Genomic DNA, 26311 nt, shown 5'->3' with positions numbered 1-26311 from the left:
AATGAACAGTCTGAGCCGGGGAATGTCAGTTAGAAACTGATTAGATTTCTCTGTTGCATAATATTGGTTTATTCCTTATGATTTTTTGTGTATGCTAGGTGTACTGGCATTCTAGTGCCCACATATTGGGAGAGGCCATGGAACGAGTCTTTGGAGGGTGTCTCTGTTATGGACCACCAATTGAAAATGGTTTTTATTATGACATGTTCTTGGAAGAAGGGTATGTTTTAGTTTACCTCTTTCTTTCATTGTTTTCAGTTCTCTGAATATTTGTTTAATGAGAAATATATTTTTGACCTTTCTATTTAAAAAAATCTTTACAACAGAGGTGTCTCCAGCAATGACTTTCCAGCTCTAGAAAATCTATGCAAGCGTATTATGAAGGATAAGCAACCATTTGAGAGACTTGAAATAAAAAAAGAGACTCTTCTGGCAATGTTCAAGGTAAACTATTTCTAAATTTTCCTGGGGATTTGTTTCACAATAGGGGCTAAACAGAGACAGCCTATTTCCTTGCATCTGTTCACTGTTTTGAGTTGTCTGGTTAAACATGCACAAGCAGTTGATGCAAGATGTCTTGATCAGACGAAGCTTTAAGGAATGCGTTAAATTATAACTGTGTATACAATAAGCTCCCACCTGCACTCTGCATGGTGAACAATAAAGATTGGCTGCCCTTTTTGAGTAGCAAATGTCTTTTGAAACTTGCAGGTTGTTAACAGCTAAAAACAAGAATGAATTTAATGGTCTTATTCTAGTTTTTACCTGGACTTGTCAATATTATATTCAACATTCTTAATTCAGCATTTCTTTTAATTTTTAGTACAACAAATTCAAATGTAGAATTCTAAATGAGAAGGTGAATACTCCTACTACAACAGTGTATAGGTAAGGAACAGTTACTGTTGTTTGGAAGGTTTTGATAAAACCTTTTGTTTGATAAAATTAAGATTTCCTTAAATACATGCATCTGAAATGAAGTGCTTTCGGAATGCAACTTTTTTTAGTACAAGATATAAAGATTAGAGTAAAGATCAATATTATGAGTTGTCTATTTGTTAGTTGATCTGGTGAAAGATTTTTTTTAACTTATTTGTTCAAGGGATGTGGGCGTCACTGGCTAGGCCAGTATTTATTTCCCATCCCTAATTGCCCTTGAGAAGTTGATGGTGAGCCGCCTTCTTGAACTGCTGCAGTCCCTGTGGTATAAATACACTCACAGTGCTGTTAGGAAGAGAGCGCCAGGATTTTGACCTAGCAACAATGAAGGAATGGCAATATATTTCCAAGTCAGGGTGGTATGTGATTTAGTAGGGTACTTGCAGGTAGTGTTCCCATGCATCTGCTGTACTTGTCCTTCTAGGTGGTAAAGGTTGTAGGTTTGGAAGGAGCTGTTGAAGGATCCTTGCTGAGTTGCTGTGGTACATCTTTAATATGGTACACACGGCTGCTGCTGTACATCAGTGGTGGAAGGTATGAACATTTAAGGTGGTGGAGGGGGTGCCAATCAAGCAGGATGCCTTGTCCTGGTTGGCGTCAAGCTTCTTTAGTGTTGCCGGAGTTGCACTCATCCAGGCAAGTGAAGAGTATTCCATCACACTTCTGACTTGCTCCTTATAGATGGTAGACGGGTTTTGGAGAATCAGGAGTTTAAGTTACTTGCCACATGATTCCCAGCCTCTGACCTGCTCTTATAGCTGCTGTATTTATATGGCTAGTCCAGTTCAGTTTCTGATAATGGTAACCCCCAGGATGTTGTTAGTGGGAGATTCAGTGATAGTAATGCCATTGGATGTCAAAGGGAGATGGATAGATTCTCTTGTTGGAGATTATCATTGCCTGGCAGTTGTGTGGCGCACATGTTACTTGCCACATATCAGCCCAAGCCTGAATGTTGTCCAGGTCTTGCTGCATATGTGCAGGGACTGTTTCTGTATCTGAGGAGTCACAAATGTTGCGGAATATTTTGCAATCAATAACAAACATCCCACTTCTGACCTTATGATGGACGGGAAGTCATTGATGAAGCAACTGAAGATCAAAGGTTATTGGAGGTTTGAAGATTATCGGGGTAGGTGGAATGTGGAGTTGAGACAATAATATGATCAGCTATGATCTTATTGAATTGCGAAATAGCCTCGAGGGCCGAATGGCCTACTCCTGCTCCTAATTCATCTCTTCCTATGTAAGATGGTTGGGGAATTCCAGTAGCGATGTCCTAGGATTGAGGTGATTGACCTCCAGCAACCACAATCATCTTTGTGCTAACTATGACACCAACCAATGGACAGTTTTCTCCCTGATTCCATTGACTCCAGTTTTGCTAGGGCTCCTTGATGCCACATTCATTCATATGCTGTCTTGATGTCAAGGGCAGTCACTCATGCCTCGCCTCTGGAGCCCTTTTGTCCACATTTGAACAAAGCCTGTAATGAGGTCAGGAGCTGAAAGGCCCTAGCAGAACCCAAACTGAGCACCAGTGAGCAGGGTATTGCTGAGCAAGTGCCACTTTTTAAGTACTGTTGATGACACCTTTCATCACTTTGCTAATTGAGAGTAGACTGCTGGAGTGTTATTTGGATTTGTTCTGCTTTTTTGTGGACAGACATATCTGGGTAATTTTCCCTGTTGCTTTCCTGCTGTAACTATACTGGAACAGCTTGCCTAGTGGCATGACTATTTCTGGAGCATGAGTACTATTGTACTCATACAATACTATGAGTACTGAATGTTGTCAGGGTCTTTGCAGTGCCATCAGATAACTACGTGAATTGAATTGGCTGAGATGGATCAACCTCTTGGCACTTATGGCTGAAGATGTTTGCAAATGCCTTGTCTTTTGCACTAATGTGCTGGCCTGCCCCATCATTGGCAATGGTGATATTTAGTTAGTTGTTTAGTTGTCTGCCACCACTCATAACTGGCTGTGATAGGACTGTAGAGCTTAGATCTGATCCATTCTGCCCTGAATCTGCCATGACCCCTCGTGCGTTTGTGGGTGTGTCCAGGACAGTGCCCTGGTGATGGTGGTGTCTTAGACATTGTCTGTAAGGTATGATTCAATGAGTATGACTATGTCAGACTAGACTGTGGGGCAGCTCTCCCAGTTTTGGTACAAGATGTTATTGAATTGCTAGATGTTAGGGAGGTGGACTTTGCAGGGTCGAAAGGGCCGGCTGTGCTGTTGTCTGCTGGAGGATCCATCCAGTTCCATTCCTTTTAGGATTTTTAAGGTTTGTTGCAACTGAGTGGCTTACTAGACCATTTCTGAGGGTATTTAAGAGTTAATCACATTACTGTGGGACTTATTGCGACAATGTTTTTTTTAAATTCCAGATTTATTAATTGAATTCAAATTCCACAGGATTCGAACCCAGGTCCCCAGAGCCTTAGCCTGGGCCTCTGGATTGCTGGTCCAGTGGCAATACCACTACGCCATTGCCTCCACATGGGGAATAAGTTAGGTAGTGGGTTAAACAATGGCTTTTTAACCCTGAGGCAATTATTCAAGCTCAGTCAAAAATGTTTTTTCTGATATCTGTAAACCTCTTACATGAAGTGAGGTTGGGCTCAACACATAAAACATGATGTAGTAACAAAGTGTTAATCTGTCTCACTGACAATAGGATGCATGGTACTGGAAATGGAAAATTGTCACACCACTGTGGCAGCAGATGGTTTTAAGGTTGGGGCCATGCATAATGTTAGACCAGAGTAAAGGAGCTTTACTCTCCAATATCTATTTGTCTGATCTGTGGTGCTTGTTGCTGATTAAAATGGAAAATGCTTTATTCCTCACCAATTGGTGAGTACATATTTTGAATTTGAAGTGATGATGACCCAGTGTTTAGTCACAGAACTCTCACTGTATGACACATTTAGGCAATTATTACCTGGCGATTTAATGCTGTGTTATCCTCATCTGCCTGAAAGTAGAACTTTTGTTATTTTAGTAGCAAGTGCATTTCCAGTAATGGGAATGAATTATGTTTTCTTTTGTACCTTGGTTTCAGGTGTGGACCCCTGATTGACTTGTGTAGAGGACCTCATGTCAGACACACTGGAAAAATTAAAGCCATGAAAGTTCACAAAGTAAGCACTTTACAAACTGAGAATGTTCCCATTTCTCAAAATGATAACTTCATTCTACCATTTGTGGGAAAATTCCACTAAAAATATCCTCTATGAAATGTTTACTAAAGTGAACAATATTTCAATTTAGCCTTGCCATTTGAGTTTAATCGGCCTGATCAGTTATTTTGTTGAGCAAAAGTGACACTGTTAATCTAATTTTGAATTGCAGTTTTTTTTGTTTGCTTTTATTTGTGTTACAAATACAAAGTTTATAAGTTATGTTTTGGAGCTGTTTAATTTAAAGTGAAGGGGGTCATATGACCAACTCTAAATCCTGCTTGACAACAAGCCTGAGTAGTTTGGTTGCTATGGGGACAGAGAGGCCCAGGTTTATTGGGGAAGAAGAAGGTGCAAGATGTTCACACCTGTAGACAATGGCATGGGCATCTGTGATGACTCTAGATGGACTGTTAGTCTCCAAGTCAGAGGGAGGTGTTAGGAATATCAGGTTTTGTAAACTGTTATACTTTATTCTATCTTGAAATTAAATAGGCAGTTTAGAGCTTGGGTCTAGAGGATAGATAATTAGCACTTCTACCTAGGTATAAGGTCCATGTGATTCATGTTACCGTGGAGGTGGGCTCTGAGAGAAGATGACTCCGGGGCAAGCCTTGTAGAATCAGATTATAGGATTTTCCTTAAAATATCCCCCACAGTTTGGTCTGCAAGAATCTGAGAGCAGAGAGATGGACGCAACCAGTATCTATTGCTCACCATGCAGGAAGCAATGGGAGCTTGCACTTGGGTTGAAGAGATCAAGTTTGTGAGGATTTAAGAGACTAGAAGATTTGTCTAGAGCTTTGGGTTGGTTCCTGAAGAATGAAGTGTTCACTTAAGGGACAGACTAAAGTATAACCATGGAGGGGGATTTTCAGTCATTTTTAAAAGTTAAATGTGGGTTCTTTTCTGCAGTTTAGAGTATGGGTTACCTACTGAATAGTATTTAGAGAATGTTTCTTTTAGTTTGTTTATTACAGTAAAAGTCTTAGACCTGAAATCTTGTGTGATCTTTTCAGTCAGTCATTGTAATCAAATATCTTTCTAAAATTTTTGTTCACAGAATTCCTCCACTTACTGGGAAGGAAAAGCTGATATGGAGACGCTGCAAAGAATTTATGGAATTTCTTTTCCAGATTCAAAAATGCTGAAAGAATGGGAAAAGTTCCAGGAAGAAGCCAAAAACAGAGACCATAGAAAACTGGGGAGGGTTAGTCTTAAGTAATTGTAATAATAAATCTTGATTACATGGGCTGAAAAAAATAACATCCAGCTCAGGTAAAGCCTGTTGCTAGGATCTCTTCTATGAAGAACTGTACTTAATTCACATGTTGCACTTCAACAAATTACATCAAAAGTGTGCATAATGGCTTATAATGTGGCTTGTATGTGCCTAAAATGACATTAGCTCACTCTTGGTATGTTTCACTTGATTGAAAAGAGAATGTAAACCAGGTTTCTTCAGATCATGAGGCAGGCAACACAGGAAGTTCTGCTAACCCTATGTCTATTTGTTCAATGTTTCTAATTTGTTTATCCACTAGGGATAACTCCATTTTAGTATTGTCAAAAGTTTTAAATGGCTCTTGTAAACCAACAGTTTACTATTGGAATGCAGAATATCCTTTAGAAAATATTTCTTGTTAAATGAGGCTGTAACTGGAGTGGAAACCTCTTCATGTTGGTATATTGTTTCAAACAGTAATATAAAACTGCTTTTACCCTTTAACATAGGGTGTTTTAAATCCATAACACTAAATGAGTTTGGGTTATTTAAAATATATTTTAGCTGCTCAATGCTGATGCTTTTCTTGTCGTAATAATTCTGAATTCTTCTGTTTGCAGGAGCAAGAGTTGTTTTTCTTCCATGAACTCAGCCCAGGAAGCTGTTTCTTCCTGCCTAAGGGAGCTTATATCTACAATGGGCTCATTGAATTCATTAGGGTAGGAGTGATTCCTTCAAGTTTTTATTTCAGATTAATGGGCAGAAATCCCCCCCGTTGGGGGGGTGTTGTGCGCGTGCGGGCGAGAGCGGGTGTGAACCCAATCAGCGCCCCCGATTGGGTCCGTGCTGCCATTTTACGTGGGCTGGCCAGTTAAGGCCCACCCAGCGTGACGCATACCCGGAAGCGCTGTGCGTGGGGGGGTGGGGGGATTTCCTGAGTTGGGGCCCGCCCTCTTTGCCCATGCGCGCAAAAGAGTGCAGAAACCTCTCCGGGGCACGAAGGTGCCTCAGGGAGATTAGTTAAAGTTTTTAAAAACTAAATAAAGGAAAGAAAATATTTTAAGACATGTCCCCTTGCGACAGTGTCACGTGAGCTGAGACATGTGGAGGAACATTAATGATCAACTTTATTTAATTGATTAAAAACTTCATGAAACCTTATCCCACCTGTGGATGAGGTTCTGTGAAAAATGCGAAGGCTGCCTGGGCTCTTTGCCTGCCCACCAACCTCAAGGTTAGACGGGCAGCTCATTTAACTATTTTGATTAGTTTTTAATAGGCCTTTGACAGTTCGGCGGGCTTGCAGTTGAGTCGGCTATGCGCCTGCTGAACTGGAAACCTAAATGACGCACGGTGACGTCGGGACGTATGCCTGACATCACCGCGCGTCATTTTACATGTTGGCAAGCCGGCCCTGCCCCTACTCAACGACCCGAAAATTCTGCCCTGTGATTAAACTAATTAATTGAGTTTCCTGTGAAAGATTTGCAAAAATTTTGGAGTTAAAGGGGAAAAAAATGGGTGGAGGAAATGTGGGCTTTTTACAGTATGTACTGGAGGATCTGCAGATAGGAGCATAGTTAACGTTTCGAGTCCGAATGACCCTTCAACAGAACTAAGTAAAACTAGAAGAGAGGTGAAATATAATCTTGTTGGTCGGAGGGGAGGAACAAAAGAGCTGGATAGAGGGCCAGTGATAGGTGGAGATAACCAAAAGATGTCACAGACAAAAAGACAAAGAGGTGTTGAAGGTGGTGATATTATCTAAAGGAAAGTGCTAATTAGGGGTAGAAAGCAGGACGAGCAAGGTACAGATTGCCCTAGTGGGGGTGGGGTGGGGGGAAGGGATCAAAATAGGCTAAAAGGTAGTGATAAAACAATGGATGGAAATACACTTAAAAATAATGGAGGTAGGTGGTAAAAGAAAAATCTATATAAATTATTGGATAAAACAAAAAGGAGAGGGAAAAATCGGAAAGGGGGTGGGGATGGAGGAGAGAGTTCTATCTTCTCTCCTCCATCCCCACCCCCTTTCCGTTTTGTTTTTGTTTTAGATTTCCAGCATCTGCAGTTTTTTGCTTTTATTTATGTACTGGAGGAGTTTGGGAAGAGCCATGAAGCAATGTAGTGGAAGTAGGAAAAGAGGATGTTAGAGCAACTTAAGTCTAATTAGTCATTCACCATGTGGATGCTTCAAGTCACATCATGATGGAAAATTCATGGTCAATAGACAGCCATTTTCAAACGGGTTTGTAGTTCATTGCGAAAGGATGAAGGAGTTTACTGTATGTTGTCTCTTCCCACCAGTGAGATGTGCAATAAGATACATCAGTGACGAGTTTTAGAGGAAATTACACTGGTGTATTTTACGAATGCAATAAAGGTGCCCTTTTTATGTAGTAAACTCTTTGTTTTATACTTTTAAATTTTGCTTTAATTTCTGGTGTTGGAAAAGAACAAGTGATTCCAGATAGTACTGATGTATTGTAGTTATTATATAGATTTCGTGATCCGTACACTTTCTGGAATGAGTGCTTTTATCTCCTCTGTCTCTAGAAGTAACATGATACTTTATTATGAACACCTGATGAAATGCTTGTATATTTTCTATTGGCATTACTATTTCTGGACTTTATATGATTCATCAGTATCAGCATGTTTACTGGAAAAGCATTGTTCTTGCCTCTGATTTTAGTTGTTCCATTTCCTTGGTTGAGAGAATAGACAATTTTCTTCCATGCTGCTTTTAGTAGTTGAATATCTATGAATGCTAAGAGGCAAGCCAAAGTTGTTCAGCATGACATCTTCTCTGTTGAAAAGTGTAAAGTTTTCACTGATGCCTTTGTTTTAGGTCTTCTGATAACAAACTGCTTTGCAAATTGAGGTTTAGGTGCTAATACATATTTTTAATCAAAATAAATTTATAACTTTGGCCACTGATATATTTATGAATTTGTGTGTCTTTTAGAGTGAATACAAGAAAAGAGGCTTTACAGAGGTGGTGTCTCCCAACATTTACAACCACAAACTGTGGCAAACATCAGGGCATTGGCAGCACTACAGTGAGAACATGTTCTCTTTTGAGGTGGAGAAGGAAATCTTTGCCCTAAAACCTATGAATTGCCCAGGTCATTGGTATGTGATTGAATTCCTGAAACCTCAAACGTTTCAGCTTTCTTCCACTTTCTAAGTGCCTTCCTGAGACTCTTGCATTGTAGGTCTATGATTCAGTCTTAATTAATTATAGGGTGTGATAGACTAGTGGTTATGGTACTGGACCAGCAACCCAGAAGTCAAATGCCACCATGATGGACTAATAATTTGGGGACGAGCGCAGGAAAATGACAGAGTGTGAAAACTGTTGAATTATCTTAACTCAATTCATTTGTTAATGTCCTTCAGAAAAGGAAAAGTGTCACCCTTATTTAGTCTGGCCTTCATATGATTTGAGTCTGTCACTAAGTGCTTGACACTCTCAGGGTAAAAAAGGATGTAATTGAAGAGTAATGATGTAAAGGTAAGTAAGTATTGTCCTGCCAGTAACATCCACAACCCAACAAGGCTTTTTTAAAAAAGTTAGTAATTCTGGTGTAAGAGGTCATAAAGAACATCTCAGTCTCTCCAATTTTCCCTGCCTTTCTGTTAAAGCAGTGTTTTCTCACAATGGTGTAGTTCCCATGGTGTACTTATATGCATGACTTCAAGTGCAGTCTGTAGAAGAAGGCACACTTAAATGTGGAGTTGGGTTTGTCCCAGTAGTTGCGAATCTCTTTAGTGTGCGTTTACATTATTTTTCACCTTCCCAAAAATCACTTTTTACTTCTGATTTCTTCACCCAGCCTTTGTGGGAGAGGAATGAAGAAACGCCTAAGGAATACTTAGACACTTTTTTTATAAAGGATTTTGATGTTATGTCCATACATCATGTTTCATCTACAGAGTTTAGAATAGTTCTTTACCTCTGACCAAGAGCTGATATCGTTCTAAACTGTTGCAAGTTTGTCAAATTTAGAGCACAGGAAATATTTTTTGTGATTCCTTTTTTAAAAAATGATTAATATGTAAAGCAATGAACCCGTCATATAACTTAGTTTTTCTATCCCTTGCCACCTTCCTGTCTATTTTCAAAACAGCCCCCAAATCCATTGCTTTGAGTCTGTCTTTGCCCCCACCCAACCTTTCCAGTATTCCATTCCCTCCATTTATTTTAACCTGTTGACTCTGAACAGATAGTGACTAATTGGCCCTTGTGTTTGTACCAGTTTCCCCAAAGGAATTACCTTCCCTAATCCCTTCCTGTTTCCCTGCACTTAAGATTTTATCTTGGGGGTGTTTTACTCTGCATTGACTAGCTTTTGATCAATTCTGGTGTTTCAGAGGCTTCGCTTAGTTAAAATTCCATGAGTTTTATCAAAATACTAACGTTGAGCGTAACTTTTATTTTAAATGCAAGATGTTTTCATAATTATTTCTCCATATTTCAGCCTCATGTTTGACCATCGGCCACGGTCCTGGCGGGAGCTGCCAATGCGGTACGCTGACTTTGGAGTGCTACATCGTAATGAGCTGTCTGGAGCATTAACAGGCCTGACTCGGGTCCGCCGGTTCCAGCAGGATGATGCCCACATTTTCTGTACCATGGAGCAGGTATAATTGTGATTCATTCATCTTGTTCAGGTTTCACATATGTTGTTCTGTTACTTGAGATTGTTGGAGATGATTGCAGTATGATTCTGGTCACTTCTTGACAAGTTTTGTTTTGCTTTTAAAAACCTGGGGTCAAAGTCAATAGTGCAAGACACCAACAAGGTTGAGGAAGAAATGATGGGATTAATCTAGAATAAGTAGTTAGATTACACCAAGCTTGAGTTTTGGCTGGGGGAAGGAAAGATATTTGATTCACTTGCTTGAAACCTAGAGTAATTTGATGGGAAGTTTGCCCAAGAGCAAGGCAGTGCAATGAGTGATTTCAACCAAGGAAAAGTATCTACAGCACAATGAATTTTGAGCCTCAAAAGAGAGAGGAAGAGGGAAATAGTATAGATAAGTGAGATGGGTACCAGCTATCAGATGACAAACTGCTACAGTACTTGTATTCTTTGTAAGCATGTGAGGTCATAGAAGAACCTCCCAAGATTGGGGGTGGATGACTAGGTCTCTGGTGAGCTGAAAAGGGGAAAACTATGCATAATATGAAAGTTGTGATGGTGGTGCAAGACAGAACATTGTTTTCCACCTGATGCTTGAGATAACAGAATTGGAACTGATTTGGTATGAAAAACATTTACTCTAAAATTAAGTTATGTCATTGGAAATTATATCCAGCTTTTAGAAAAGTAAATTAGTCAGTAGAGTTGGTGTGATCTGTCTTGTTTGTCTGAGGTTCTTCCTGCTCCCAAATTATTGGAATTATTGAATTTTTGTTTCTGTAGAAATAAATGCACACGTTAAAAAAAACAAACTGACACTCTGAATGTACTAACACTCTGAATACTTTAACTGAATCAATAATCCAATATTAGGTATCTTCTCTCACCCTCCCCTGCCATAATTCTAACAATGCCAGCAATAATTAGCTTATCTTTTTAGTCATATAATAAATGGTATGTTACTCTTATCTGCTTCTTATTCATAAACTATTATATATCCAAGAATTCTGGAAAAAAACAGAAGGAGGGTAGTAATTTTTTTTGGAAATATGTCTTTTGTGTTTTTTCTCAAGATTGAAGCAGAAATTAAAGGTTGTCTTGACTTCCTACGTGCTGTCTATGATGTTTTCGGATTTACTTTTAAACTTGAACTTTCCACTCGCCCGGAGAATTTTCTTGGTGATATTCATGTCTGGAACACAGCTGAGAAGGTCAGTAATCCTACTCTACACGTTTAGATGATGTTTAATGCTATGTTATTGTGCATTTTTTAATCAGACCAGTAATCGCATAACCCTTTCTCCACCCCCCCAGCAACTTGAAAATAGCCTCAATGAGTTTGGTGAGAAGTGGACCTTGAATCCTGGTGATGGTGCTTTTTATGGACCGAAGGTAACTTAAAATAGTGTAATACTACCAGAAACACTTAATATGACAAACACAAGGTTTCTAACATCTTTTTAAAAAAAATTCTTCCAGATTGACATAAAAATCAAAGATGCTATTGGTAGATATCATCAGTGTGCTACAATTCAGTTGGATTTCCAGTTGCCCATCAGATTTAACTTGACCTATGTGAGGTAAGCCTCTTAAAATGAAGAGCACTTCAAGTAGGAAATATGTTCATTTTTGAGCTGTCTGACTGGTGATTTAAAACCAATTTAGCATTCTTGTTTCTTTTTTAAAGAGTACATTTCTTTTGCTGTAAGACAATATAGAGAAAATGAACATTGATTATGGTAGCGAAATTAAGCCATAGAGTTTGATTATATTAGTGCTGCAATCTCAATGTTAACATGCTGGGAAAGTTTGCCAGCAAATTTTTTACCTTTTCACAATCTAATGAAAAGGATCTGATTTTCAGATTTTTAACAGAAAACGGGTGCAATCAACTGGAATAAAATTATACTTATTGGGGTCAAACATTATTATAACAATTTTACTTGTTAAAACCAAAACTTTCTGACTGCAATTTTTTTTTTTGGTGATAGGATATGAGCATTTCTGGTGAGGCCAGCATTTGTTGCCCATCTCTGATTGCCCGTGAAGGTTCGTGAACAAATAAAAAGAATTGCAGTCAGGAAGCTTTGGTTTTACAAGTAATGTTTTAGGAAGGGTCAGAACAATATTTGAACAGTAAATACTTACAACTGTGTTCATAAAATAAGATGCTGAAAAGGGTTGATGTTCACCAGTACCTAAATCCTTAGTACCTCTTGCCCCTCTTTCTTTCCAGTGGAACTTTATTCAGCCAAATGTATATGATGCAGATGAATGAAAGTACCTACTATTTTGGTGCTACATGATGGAACATATACTCTGCCAAACAGAAATAAGAGTTGTGTATCTTACACCCGATTTGCACTGTACTGACATTAATGTTTCAGGGTTGTATCAAGGTAATTCCAATTCTGGAATTCATTTCTTGAGAGTAATTTTGGTGATTAGTTAAGTTCAACACAAAAATAAGTGGTTTATTTATAAATTTTTTAGGTTTTTTTCCCAAGATTAACTCTTTTTGATCTTTATAGCTTATTATCCTGTAGTTGTGGACACTTTGCACTGCTCTATAATGGTATATAAGTAAGTCAAAACAGTGTGTATGTGCATGTTTTTCTTGCATCCTCAGAGCAATCTGGCATTCTGGCTTGCTCCATCTAGCAACCTGTATAAGAACCTGAAACCTCCTCTTACCGGTCATTGTGTGGACAGATATCCAAAATCACTTTTATTGTAACCTTTATGACAGTAATCATGAGTCAATTGCTTGTCTTTGTTTAGAGCTTACATAGCATATTTAATTATTCCTCCTCTTACTTAAAAAAATGTTTTATTTAGTAAGATTCATGTTAAATACAAGAAGTATTGAAATGGTTCTATTTTATTTTACAGTCATGATGGTGGTGACCAGAATAAGCCTGTTATTATTCACCGTGCCATCCTGGGTTCCGTGGAACGAATGATTGCAATTTTGACTGAAAACTATGGAGGCAAATGGTAATCAAGAACTCCATTTTCTGTGTTCAGTTAGATTACATAAGCGTTGCTAACATACACATAACTTTCAAAACAAGTGTTAAGAAATATATATGTATTATTTATAACATACACACGTGTTGGCTGCTTCATGATTTCCAATGTATTATAGTGAGCAGCTACCAATTTGAGAGCCATCTGATGTCAGGAACCGATCTCCCAGTAGGGAATAAAAATGTGCTGCTGGAAGTGTTCTGTGTTTTCACACAGGAAGCTGACAACACTTTTAGCTGTCCCTGTTTTTGGGTCACTTGAGATGAACCCTGGATATGTGCTCAACTCCTCAGCTGTGGTTCTATAATGAAAGTTGTCTGGACTTGGTCGTACAACCTTGGAACAACTCAAAAGAGTAATTGAAGAGAATTACATTGGTGCTGTCCCTAAGCATGTTAATACCACTGTCAATCCAATAGACTACCCTTGACTCCATGGTCCTTGATGCTGTGTGTAACCAACAGCCTGAATCCAGTTGTTGCTGCCTTACAATCTGTCATCACATTGACACATACCAGAGGGACCAGAAGAGTAATTTTAATTTTTTTTAAAAAAGCAGGCAAAAAGAAGTGAATGAGGAGGAAATGGTATGATGTAACCGCTGCAAAAATCAGAAAATTGATCAGGAGTTAAATGTTGCATTTAATCATAAAGCACTTGTTTGAGAAGGGAAAATAGAAATGCAAAATGAGATGCTTTAAATGTCAGAATCAAATTGTTACTATCATTTACCTAAGTAAAAATCATGGAATATGATCCATAAACATCAGTAAATATCCTGGGAGCTCATATAATAAAAATGGAATTAGCCTCAGTAAACCAAAGTATGTTGTGATTATGAATTTTCTTGACTCAAGTTAACTGGCATGTAGATCACGTCCGCTTCGCCAAAAGATTGCACACCTCTGATTTAGTGATGCACAGAATAGCACTGTCATCAATATATTGAGTACCTGATTTTCATCTGAGCTACTTGGAGGGACCTCTGAATTCTTTCTTTCCAGAGTGGGAGAATTGACCTGCATCAGCGTTGTTAAGCAACTTTGATAAATGTCTGAGAGCAAATAACATGCACTCAAGCAATAGTGTACAGTGTTGCAGTTATCTGAAATATGCTGCATTTCTACATTGTAGGCCTCTCTGGCTGTCTCCTCGTCAAGTTATGGTTGTACCTGTGGGACCTACATGTGAGGAATATGCACAAAAGGTAAAGTCTGTGAAGCTACAAATGTTAAATAGTTCCCCATATTGTGAAGTAGATGTGTGAATGTTCAAAGTTCAAGCAATAGTTCTTTTTGTAGGATTCAGGTTCATGTTTGTAATTGTTTACATGTGGAGTTTTTATCTTTGGCATGTTCTTGAAGCAAGTAATTAGAATCTTGGGAACCTCTTGCAAAGGAAAGAAATATGGAGTTGTTGAATCCAAGGTGAACTGATGAGCCTTCATGTGGCTAGCTCAAGGGGATAAGGAACTGGTTAGCAGCTTTCAATTTTGCCTGAGAGTTGGTGTGAGGAGAGTGGCAAAGAAGTTATATTTCTTTCAGTGTACAAGTGGGATAAAAGCACATGAATTCCAAATGTTCCTTAGTACATGAGATTATTAATAGATTTTATTTTTGTCCTGTACATGGTTTACTAAGCAAGTTAAATTACCACCCTCAAGTATTTTGGCTTTTATTTTTGAAATAAATGTGAAATAGAGTTGCAATGCAGTTATATTGTGTGGATACTGAGATTAAAAAGAACTTTGGTCTGATAATTCCATTCTCTAGTTCTCAGCTCTGTAATGATTTTTATCTGCATATTAAAAATAGTTCAGATTTGGGTATTTAATGCATTCCGCATGATAGGTGAGACTGTTGCTACTATTGGGTAAAAAGGCTTGGAATCAAAGACCAAACTTTTAAGAACAAATGAAACAGGAATAGGCCAAATGGCCCCCTCAACCCGCTTCACCATTCAAATAAGATTATGGCTAAACTCAGTAGATCAGCTCTACTTTCCTGTCCTATTACCAGATCCCTTAGTGCCTAAAGATATATCTCTCTCATGATAGATGAAAGTTTTTGATTATACTAATTAATGAGCATCCACAGCCCCCGGGGCTAGAGTATTTCTGAGTGAAGAAATTTTTCTTAGCTCTAAATGACTGACCCTTTATCCAGAGACTATGGGCAGAATTTTTGTCCCCTAACACTGAACACGATGCTGGTCAATTTAATGGTCTCTTACCTTTTAAAGACAGAGCCCTATGATCAATCACTGCATTGAAAACATACTCACATTCACATTCATACCACATTCTCACAAAACTATCAAATACTGAAAGTTCCATTGAAGAAACCTTAAATCCTCATAACACCTCTTAATCTTGTCCAAATTATTACAAGCTAATATAACTGTCGATCAAACAAACAGCCACACACAGGAGGAATGCATTAGTCAGTCTTGGAGCTCAACCTCATTCATAATGAGGCCATCTGGCAACTGTAATAACAGTAGCAGACTGTACAGGTGGTCAGACATCTGTTTTTGCCAGATGGCCTTTTTAGGAATGCTTCGCTGAGAAGAGCCGCTAATACATTCAGCCTTAAAGTTACACAACTTGAAGGAGGCCACTAATTTTGTTTGAGAGTTTTATTAGCTTGTAAAAAGTTCACCTTTCTTTGAAGTGGTTTTACAATACCTGTTTGTTTATTTGGACAAGATTAAGAGTTTGTCAAGAGGATTAAAGGTTTCTTCAATGGAACTTTCACTGCCTGTGTATGACAGTTTTTAATGAAAATTTCAGAGGGGCACTTTTTTCGAAGGAATTTTTGATTGTCTTTTTTATCTATTTTTTTATCTATATAGCTAGTGCATACTGGGTGAGTGGGTAAGGGGGTGAGGGCTAGAAGACCTAACAACAATGAATACAACTGGGTGGAGGCACATTGGGTCACTGTTACGGTAAACAGAGATGGCCCTTCAAACATGCCGGCCTGACCATCTGCACAAATCTGTTGCTGCCTTGGGCCTGCTTTTGGAGGCAGCAACCCCAACTCCAGCCCTCACCATTTCTGGAGACACAAATACCGGGTGAATGAACTGCCTTAGGAAGTTGGGATCATGATTTCAGGAAATGGCCTGACTCATGGTTCCCAAACTGAAGACAAAAATTATACCCAGTGACTCCTGGTTCCAGACTCTCCAGTAGGAGAAACAATCTCTCAGTATCTACCTACACTTTTAAATCCTCTAAGATTTTTTATGCTTCAGAGTATAGGCACATTGTACTCGATCTCACCTCATTGGCAAGCCCTTTTATCCCAGAAATCAATGGTTAAACACTCTTGAGGGCATGTGTATCATTCCTTGGGTAAGGCAATCAAAACTTACACATTACTCCAGGTGTGGTCTTACTAAAGCCCTATATAATTGTAGCAAGACTTCCTTACACTTAGCCTTTATTGCAAGGGGGCTGAAGTACAACATATCATTTGCTTGGTGTACCTGTATGTCAAATTTCTGTGACTTATCAGATATTAAATTGAAATGTGTGTTGGAAAATGGACATCCTGTAATTTGAAAGCTGAAGTGTAAACATCTAGAGCTATTATAGTTGGCAGCAGCAGCAAATACCATCTAATACAAACAGATGCTGGCTACTTTGAAGTATTCCATGGCAACTGAGACAAACAGGAAACCTCCAGTCTAAAAGTTGTTTTACTGTGTGCAAACCTGAAATGATAAAAATGGACTTGTGCTTGAAATGTTCTTTACACTCATTCACAGCTGATGTAACTGTGCCTTTGCTGCATTTACTCTGCAGTATGTTGCTGTGACCTTCGAGTAAACCCTCAATGCTGCCACTTTAAGTGAATCATAAGCTCCCATAGGAATCAATGATAAAGACAGAAATAGGTTCCTTTGTTATTTTTCTGGGTGAGGAATGTCCAATGTACAAGTTGTAATACTGTACCATGCATGTACAGCACGGTGCATTCCTAGCTGAAATAACTTGCAAAAAAAATACATCATTAAATATAAAAAGAATCATTTTAAAAATTGCAGTATTCACCTCCGTACAAAGTACTTTTAGATCAGCCTAGTCCAACGTGCGGCCCGCAAAGCCCTGTGGAGCCAGTTTTCAAAATGCCGGTCAAAGATGTAAGTTTGAATGGAAGATTTTGCATAGGCCTGCTCCTCTAATCACAAGGCGTTTCTCTCCAACGTTTGCTGCTCTCTAGTGAGCCTATCAGCAGAAAACATTGGAGAGAAACAATCCGTGATTGGCAGAGCAGCGAACACCAGCAATGGTGAGTTTGGGGCCCAGGGAGCTGACACAACTTCATTAACAACGTTTAAGTGAGTCGATATTAATGAAGACTTCCTGTACTGCTGTAGTCTTTCTGATGGGAGCCAGGCCCAGGGAGTGGAGATGCTGGGGAGCAGGGCCCAGGAGTCCAGTGTGGGGCCCAGACTGGGGCCAGATCAGTGCGTGAGGCAGCAGGAGCGGGGCCCACTGGCATCTGAGTGACAGAGTGACTGGAGACTGAGGGCGTGAAAAGGCAGAAGAGTAAGAGGGCAAGGAGGGGGTATGGGGGGGCTGGAGGGGGAGGGAGGAAGGGTGAGTGAGTGAGCACCCTGTGACTAGGAGTGAGCCAGACACGCACTCACCATATGACACCCTAATATTCATCTTTATTTATTAGCCTTTTTTTTGCTCTGCAAATTGTTTCCTTTCATAACCTATGTTTTTTTAAAATTTAAATTTAAAGTTGTGCCAAATTTTATCTTTCTGAAATTTGCTCATTGGCCCCTTGAGGGGGAGAATTTTTGAAACATGCCACCTACCCCCCACAATTGAGAAGTTGGACAAGCCTGTTTTAGATTCTCCAGACTCCATCTAGTGACAGAAGTTAGTCTGTGCCGTTAGCAGCTACGCCCGGCTATCTGTACCGATCAGCTTCTGTCACTAGATGGAGCCCAGGACTTAGTGCGAGTTCACAAGCAAAGCCAAGAGCTGCAGCCAGAAGCTGGGAGCCACTGAAGAACAGATCCCAAGGACTTGGGTAAGACCAGGGGCAAGGGAGGCAGAGGGGTAACATCAATGCCAGGAGTGGGGGTAACATGGACTGAGGACAAGGGCGGAAGTGCTCTGTGAAAAGTCATGTGAGCATATAGACCACAGAAGAGGATGTCTGTGGCAAAAACTTTTTAAGTGAAACTGGCAACATTAAATGAATACACTGACACCACTTGATTAATGACATTAAAGTGAAACAATGTAAAATGACATTAAGTAAGGACTTACTGTACTGTTGTAGTCTTTTTGATGGAAAGCTCAACCAACTATATATTTATTTATTTTTCCAAGCTTATTCAGTTTATCTCTTGTGTGTTCTGATGGTATTAGCAAGGTTCAGGAAACCAGTACATTGAAGCAGTATGGGTTGAGATAAGAAAGGATAAAGGCAAGAAGTCAGTAGTGGGAGTGGTGTACAGGTCCCCTAATTATAACTACATGGTAGGACAGAGTATAAAGGAATTGATAATGGGAATTTGCCAGAAAGACAGGAATAATCATTGGAGATTTTAATCTACATTTAGACTGGAAAAATCAGATGTGCATAGGTAGCATAGATGAGTTCGTAGAATGTTTTCAGGTTAGTTTTATATTCATTCATGGGATGTGGGCTTCACTGGCTGGGCCAACATTAGGCTACAGCTAAAGTATTGTGTGCAGTTCTGGAATCTGGATTATAGGAAGGATGTGATTGCAGTAGAGAGAGTGCAAAGGAGATTTACCAGGATGTTGCCTGGGCTGGAGAGTTTTAGTTATGAGGAGAGATTGAATAGACTGGGGTTATTTTCCCTGGAGCAGAGGAGATTGAGGGGGGACATGATTGAGGTGTATAAAATTATGAGGGGCACAGATAGGGTAGACTGGAAGGAACGTTTCCCCTTGGTCGAGGAATCAATAACCAGGGGGCATAGATAAGGGGTAGGAGGTTTAGAGGGGATGTGAGGAAGAATTTTTTCACCCAGAGGGTAGTGGGAATCTGGAACTCACTGCCTGAAAGGGTGGTAGAGGCAGAAACCCTCATAACATTTAAGAATTACTTGGATGTGCACTTGCAATGCCATGGCATACAAGGCTATGGGCCATGTGCTGGAAAATGGGATTAGAATAGTTAAGTATTTGTTTGACTGGCACAGACCCGATGGGCTGAAGGGCCTTTTTCTGTCTTGTAGACCTCTATGACTCTGACTCATTTATTGCCCATCCCTAGTTGCCCTTGAGAAGGTGGTGGTGAGCTGCCTTCTTGAATCGCAGCAGTCCATGTGTTGTAGGTACATTCACAGTGCTGTTAGGAAGGGAGTTCCAGGATTTTGACCCAGTGACAGTGAAGGAATGGTGTCATATCTCCAAGTCAGGATGTTGAGTGACTTGGAGGGGAACTTCTAGGTGATGGTTTTCCCATCTATCTGCTGCCCTTGTCCTTCTTAGAACAGCGCATTTTGGAGCCAACCAGAGAACTGGCTATACTAGACATGGTATTCTGTAACGAGATGGGACTAATTAATTATCTCATGGTGAAGGTGCCCCTGGGTAGCACCGATTATGATATAATTGAATTTTACATTCAGTTTGAGGGAGAACAATGGGTCCAAGACTAGTATTTTAAACTTAAATAAGGGCAATTATATGGGAATTAAAGCAGAGCAAACTAAAGTGAACTGGCAAATGAGGTTAAGGGATAGGTCAATAAAGATGCAATGGCAGACATTTAAAGGGATTTTCAGAATACACAGAATAGATTCGGTCCAATGAGAAAGAAAAATTCCAAGGGGAGGACCCACCATCCGTTTTTAACTAAAAAAGGTAAAGACAGTATCAAACTTAAAGAAAAAGCATACGATTGCACAAAGATGGTTAGGTCAGAAGATTGGGCAGAATATAAACGGCAAAGAATGACAAGATTAATAAGGGGGAAAAATTAGAGTACAAGAGAAAGCAAGCTAGTAATATAAAGATGGATAGTATGAGTTTCTATGGATACTTAAAAAAGAAAAGAGTTAACAAAGTGAGTGTTGGTCCTACAGAAAGTGAGTCTGGGGACTTAATGGAAAATAAAGAGGTGGCAGATTAATTGAACAGGTATTTTGCATTGGTCTTTATAGAAGATACAAGTAACACCCCAGAAATAGCTGTAAGTCAGGAAATGGAAGGGAAAGAGGAACTCAAAATTACAATCACCAGGGAATTGGTACTTAGCAAATTGTTGGAGCTGCAGGCTGACAAATTCCTAGGTCCTGATGGACTTCATCCTTGGATCTTAAAAGGAGTGGCAAGTGAAAAACGTTGATGCGTTGGTTTTAATTCTCCAAAATTCCTTGGATTCGTGGAAGGTGCCATTAGAATTGAAAATAGCAAACGTAATGCCTTTATTCAAAAAGGGAGGGAGACGGAAAGCAGGCAACTGCAGGATAGTTAACTTAGCATCTGTCATAGGGGAAAATATTAAAGAATATTATTAAAGATGTTATAGCAGGGCACTTAGATAAATTCGAGGTAATAAGGCAGAGTCAGCATGGTTTTGTGAAAGGGAAATTGTGTTTAACCAATTTATTGGAGTTTTTCTGAAGGAATCACATGTGTTATGGATGAACGGAACCAGTGAAGATACTTGGATTTCCAGAAGGCATTTGAAAGCGCCACTTCAAAGGTTAATACAGAAAATCAAAGCCCATGGTGTAGAGGGTAAACATATTGGCATGGATAGAAGACTGGTTAGCTAACATGAAAAAGTTGGCAAGAATGGGTCTTTCTCTGGTTGACCGGATGTAATGAGTGGTGTGCCACAGGGATCAGTGCTGGGGCCTCAACTTTTTAAATAAATGACTTAGATGAAGGGACTGAAGGTGTAGTTGCTAAATTTGCTGATGATACAAAGTTAGGTAGGAAAGTGAGTTGTGAAGAGGACATGAGGAGGCTACAGGGGAACTTAGGTTAACCGAGTGGGCAAAGATCTGACAAATGGAAAATGTGAAACTGTCTATTTTGGTAGGAAGAATAAGAAAAGAAGCATATTATCCAAATGGTGAGAGATTGCAGAGATCTGGCATTGAGGGATCGGAGTGTCCCAGTGCATGAATTACAAAAGGCTAGTATGCAGGTACAGCAATCAGATAGGAAAGTGAAGAGTGTTAACCTTTACTGTGAGGGGAATTGAATATAGAAGTAGGGAGGTTATGCTTCAATTGTACAGGACACAGCTAAGATGACATCTGGAGTACTGTATGCAGTACTTTTTATTCATTCACGGGATGTGGGCTTCGGTGACTGGGCCAGCATTTATTGCCCATCCCTAGTTGTCCTTGAGACGGTGGTGGTGAGCTGCCTTCTTGAACCACTGCAGTCCATGTGGTGTAAGTACACCCACAGTGTTGTTAGGAAGGGAATTCCAGGATTTTGACCCGGTGACAGTGAAGGAACGGCGTTTTATTTCCAAGTCAGGATGGTGAGTGATTTGGAGGGGAACTTCCAGGTGGTGGTGTTCCCATCTATCTGCTGCCCTTGCCCTTCTAGGTGGTAGTGGTCATGGGTTTGGAAGGTGTTATCTAAGGAGCCTTGATGAATTGCTGCAGTGCATTTTGTAGATGGTATACACTGCTGCTACTGTGCGCCGGTGATGGAGAGGGTGAATGTTTGTGGATGTGATGCAAATTAAGTGGACTGCTTTGTCCTGGACGGTGTCCAGCTTCTTCAGTGTTGTAGGAGCTGCACTCATCCAGACAAGTGGGGAGTATTCCATCACATTCCTGACTTGTGCCTTGGGGAGTCAGGAGGTGAGTTACTTGTTGCAGGATTCCTAGCTCCTGACCTGCTCTTGTAGCCACAGTATTTATATGCTGAGTCCAGTTCAGTTTCTGGTGAATGGTAACCCTCAGGATGTTGATAGTGGGGGATTCAGTGATGGTAATGTCATTGAACATCAAGGAGCGATAGTTGGATTCTCTTTTGTTGGAGGTGGTCATTGCCTGGCACTTATGTGGTGTGAATGTTACTCACCACTTGTCATCCCAAGCCTGGTTATTGTCCATTTCTTGCTGCATTTGGACACGAACTACTTCAGTGTCTGAGGAATCGCGAATGGTGCTGAACATTGTGCAATCATCAGCAAACATCCCCACTTCTGACCTTATGATGGAAGGAAGGTCATTGATGAAGCAACTGAAGATGGTTGGGCCAAGGACACTACCCTGAGGAACTTTTGCAGTGTTGTCCTGGAGCTGAGATGACTGACCTCCAACAACCACAACCATCTTCCTTTGTGCTAGGTATGACTCTAACCAGCGGAGTTTGTTTGAACCAAGGCTGTAATGAGTTCAGGAGCTGAGTGGCCCTGGCGGAACCCAAGATGGGCATCAGTGAGCAGGTTATTGCTAAGCAAGTGCCGCTTGATAGCACTGTTGATGACCCCTTCCATTACTTTACTGATGATGGAGAGTAGACTGTTGGGGTGGTAATTGGCCGGGTTGGATTTGTCCTGCTTTTTGTGTACAGGACATACCTGGGCAATTTTCCCCATAGCCAGGTAGATGCCAGTGTTGTAGCTGTACTGGAACACCTTGGCTAGGGGCGCTGCAAATTCTGGAGCACAAGTCTTCAGTACTATTGCCGAAATATTGTCAGGGCCCATAGCATTTACAGTATCCAGTGCCTTCAGCCGTTTCTTGATATCCCGTGGAGTGAATTGAATTGGCTAAAGATGGCATCTTTAATGCTGGAGACCTCTGGAGGAGACTGAAATGGATCATCCACTTGGCACTTCTGGCTGAAGATTGTTGCGAATGTTCCAGCTTTATCTTTTGCACTGCTGTGCTGGGCTCCTCCATCATTGAGGATGGGGATATTTGTGGAGCTACCTCCTCTGGTGAGTTGTTTAATTGTCCACCACCATTCACAGCTGGATGTGGCAGGATTGCAGAGCTTGGATCTGGTCTGTTGGTTGTGGGATTACTTAGCTCTGTCTATCACTTGCTGCTTATGCTGTTTGGCATGCAAGTAGTCCTGTGTTATAGCTTCACCAGGTTTACACCTCACTTTTAGGTATGCCTGGTGCTGCTCCTAGCATGCCCTTCTGCACTCTTCATTGAATCTTATTTAAGGAAGGGATGTAAATGTATTAGAAGCAGTACAGAGAAGGTTTACTAGACAAATACCAGGAATGGGTGGGTTGCCTGAGGAAAGATTGGACAGGCTAGGCTTGTATCCACTAGAATTTAGAGTAAGAGGATATGTGATTGAAACATATAAGATTCTGAGGGGTCTTGACAGGGTAGACGTGGAAAGGATGTTTCCTCCTGTGAGAGAATCTAGAACTAGTGGTCATTTTTCAAAAAATAAGGGATTGCCCAATTAAAACATATGAGATGAATTTTTTTCTGAGGGTAGTGAGTCCTTGAACTCCTTCCCTCAAAAGGCAGTGGAAGCAGAGTCTTTGAATGTTTTCAAGGCAGAGGTAGATAGATCCTTGATAAGCAAGTGGTGAAAGTTTATCTTGGGTAGGCAGGAGGTTACAGTCAAATCAGCCATGATATTGAATGGCGGAGCAGCCTCGAAGGGCCAAATGCCCCATTCCTGTTCCTAATTCGTATGTTCGTATGCTTTTTTTTACATTTGAAAGACATAGTGAGAAGAGGATTTGGAGTTTAGAGATGTTTAACATCGCCACTTGATTCTTCTGAGGACTTTGAGGAAATTAATTAACATTAACAAATGGTGTGATTGTGATAAAATGACTCTTGATGAATTAAATGGTCTTTTCACTCTGGATTTTCTCATGTAGAAGAGAAATTTATCAATCGCAATTCCTGTCAGGTAATCAGTTTCCAAATTTACCTCTGGTGTGTTCTGATTTTATAGCAAGTGATCATATTGATTTTATTCCATTGGAAGTGAAGTCATGGCCACTTGAGGTTTTTTGGTTATTTTAAAACTTTAACTTCATAAACATTTTCAGTAAGGGTGTTTCTTTTTATAAATTCATATGACTAGGTTCAACGGCAATTTCATGAAGCTGGGTTAATGAGTGATGTTGACCTTGATCAAGGATGCACACTGAACAAGAAAATCCGAAATGCACAACTCGCCCAATATAACTTCATCCTTGGTAAGCTTCGGCAATCTTTTTTAGATTGTTTGTTGAGATGGGTTGAAAGAAATGTGAAATCTTTTTAATTACTTTGAACAATGTCTATCTTATGCTGTTTGGTTTGGATTTAATTTTCGACTCTTGAAATAATTAGTGCTACAATTGGCTCAATGTTTAACCGCTATCCAGTGGGGAAGGTGAGGAGAAAAGCCCAACGCTCCAGTGAAGCTGTACCATCATTTCCACACCCAGGGTAGAGCTGGTTCAGTTGCAAAGAAATTTCTCTTCCACAGTTGGTATCTCCCCTGAGATATCCAGAAAACTCACTCTAAATTCACTATTACTTTAACTTTCAAGCAATATATGTGAGTTCCTTAACAGTGTGGCAACATTTCCAGCTAGAGAGAGAGAGCCTTAAACTTTTCTGTCTTCATCCTGTGGTATACTCATAACAACTGACTAAAAATCTACTTTCTGTTCCTGCCTGTCTCTGTGGGTATCCCTCTCTGGGCCCCTGTTGTTCAGTTGCACAGAAATAACATTTATTTCTACCTATGTGATTGTTTAACTTCCCTAAGTCACTAACCCTCCCTGGTCACGCAGCTCTTCACTTCAAGAGTCTAAAATCTCATTAAAAATGTATTCAAACAGGGCCTAGAAACTTCGTGGCCCCATCTCTCAGAAAACTAAAAGCCAGGTTCCACCTTTCTTAACACACAAATAAAACATATAAACTAAACTTAAATCTCTCTCTCATTCCTAACACCCATAAATTACTTAAAACTATCTCTAGTTCCTAAAGAAAGGAAACTGGTTGTCCTTGCTGGGTCTAGCCAATGTGATTCCAGTGCTACGTCAATGGGGTTGACTCTTAATTCCCCTCTGAAGTAGCCTAATTGGAGATAGACGATAAATGTCTTGTTAGTGAATAAAAATAAATACCCATTATGATTGTTAATTAACCTATTTAAATTGAAGCATTTCTGCAAAATTGAGTGGATGGAATATTTTCAGCATTTTAATTAAGCAAAACCATACCCTGAAACAGAAACTGGTTAGTGTTTAAAATAATACTATGAATGGGGGGGAATTGTCATTTCTTTAGCCATGATTAAAGTAACAAATGTAACTTTCTTAAATAAATACTCCGCCACGCCAAGGCACAGTGCAAATTAATACTGACTTCAGTCATGCCAAGAGGCGTTCAGATACTGCCATGTTGGGAAGAAGAAAAAGGACAGCGAATCATTCTTATACATCAGCTAGTTGTATCTGGTACCGGTCATCTACTTTATCAACATTTCTGACAGTAATTCCAAAGCATTATCACATTACCTTTATATACAACTTTACTTTTTGTTGGAATCTTTTTAACTGATTTTGTTTTTCCTGATTAATTGCTAGAATGTACTGAAAATATGTTGTTGCCTTTGCAGTGGTTGGTGAAAAAGAGAAGAGCAGCGAAACAGTCAATGTGCGTACAAGAGACAACAAGGTGCATGGAGAACGCACAATATCTGAAACCATCCAGAGGCTTTTACAGCACAAGAAATCCAGAAGTAAACATGCTGAAGAGGAGTTCTGAAAATCTAACAATGGCATTTCCAAGCGGCAATCTCAAAATTTCTGTCTGCACAAAATGGTCAATAATGTGAGTTGTAGGTTAAGAATTAAAGTTATTGTTTCAATTTATGTATAATGGCAATTTCTTGCATGCAAAATGATTTTGAAAGTACATCTTCAAAACTTCATTTGTAGGTTTCTTTCTGTAATTCATATATCTGTATTTTTAACAAATATTAGGATTCACAATTGGAGTAGGAGCAAAGGCACCTAATAAAATAATTTCCCTCAACATTGATTCTTGTTATAAAATGCATTGTGCAAAAATGGGATCAGTTTATATTCCAGTAGTAAATTGAGTTCTCCCCTTTTTCCTTTGTTATAAAGAGATATTTTTCAAGGTCGTCTAAGTATATGTTCTTCATATGTCCAAGTAAAGTTCATAATCTTAAGGAAAATGTCAGCCTGGTGCCATTGAGTTGCCACGAGATTTTATTTTCAAATCTGCTTAAAAACCAAAAGGCTACTTTTTAAAAAAAAATCTCAAACAGCAAAAACTATTGCTTTTC

At 39.7% G+C, this 26311-nt stretch overlaps 1 protein-coding gene across 2 annotated transcripts in view; it reads left to right on the top strand.

Moving 5' to 3' along the window:
* Positions 1-26034, top strand: part of tars1 (threonyl-tRNA synthetase 1) — a 39618-nt gene extending 13584 nt beyond the window's left edge. For both annotated transcript variants that reach the window (XM_041188182.1, XM_041188174.1), the window contains exons 5-19: positions 99-220; positions 327-444; positions 824-888; positions 4014-4092; positions 5195-5341; positions 5977-6075; positions 8325-8491; positions 9841-10003; positions 11079-11216; positions 11320-11397; positions 11485-11585; positions 12898-13002; positions 14170-14242; positions 24083-24197; positions 25616-26034. In XM_041188182.1, coding sequence (XP_041044116.1) covers positions 99-220; positions 327-444; positions 824-888; positions 4014-4092; positions 5195-5341; positions 5977-6075; positions 8325-8491; positions 9841-10003; positions 11079-11216; positions 11320-11397; positions 11485-11585; positions 12898-13002; positions 14170-14242; positions 24083-24197; positions 25616-25764 — 1719 coding nt within the window. In that variant the 3' untranslated portion in view covers positions 25765-26034. The remainder of the gene's footprint in view (positions 1-98; positions 221-326; positions 445-823; positions 889-4013; positions 4093-5194; positions 5342-5976; positions 6076-8324; positions 8492-9840; positions 10004-11078; positions 11217-11319; positions 11398-11484; positions 11586-12897; positions 13003-14169; positions 14243-24082; positions 24198-25615) is intronic.
* The last annotated feature ends 277 nt before the right edge of the window (positions 26035-26311 follow it).

The sequence above is a fragment of the Carcharodon carcharias genome, chromosome 1 (genome assembly GCF_017639515.1).
Source record: "Carcharodon carcharias isolate sCarCar2 chromosome 1, sCarCar2.pri, whole genome shotgun sequence".
NCBI classification, from domain to species: domain Eukaryota; kingdom Metazoa; phylum Chordata; class Chondrichthyes; order Lamniformes; family Lamnidae; genus Carcharodon; species Carcharodon carcharias.
This window is presented reverse-complemented; position numbering and strand designations above follow the sequence as displayed.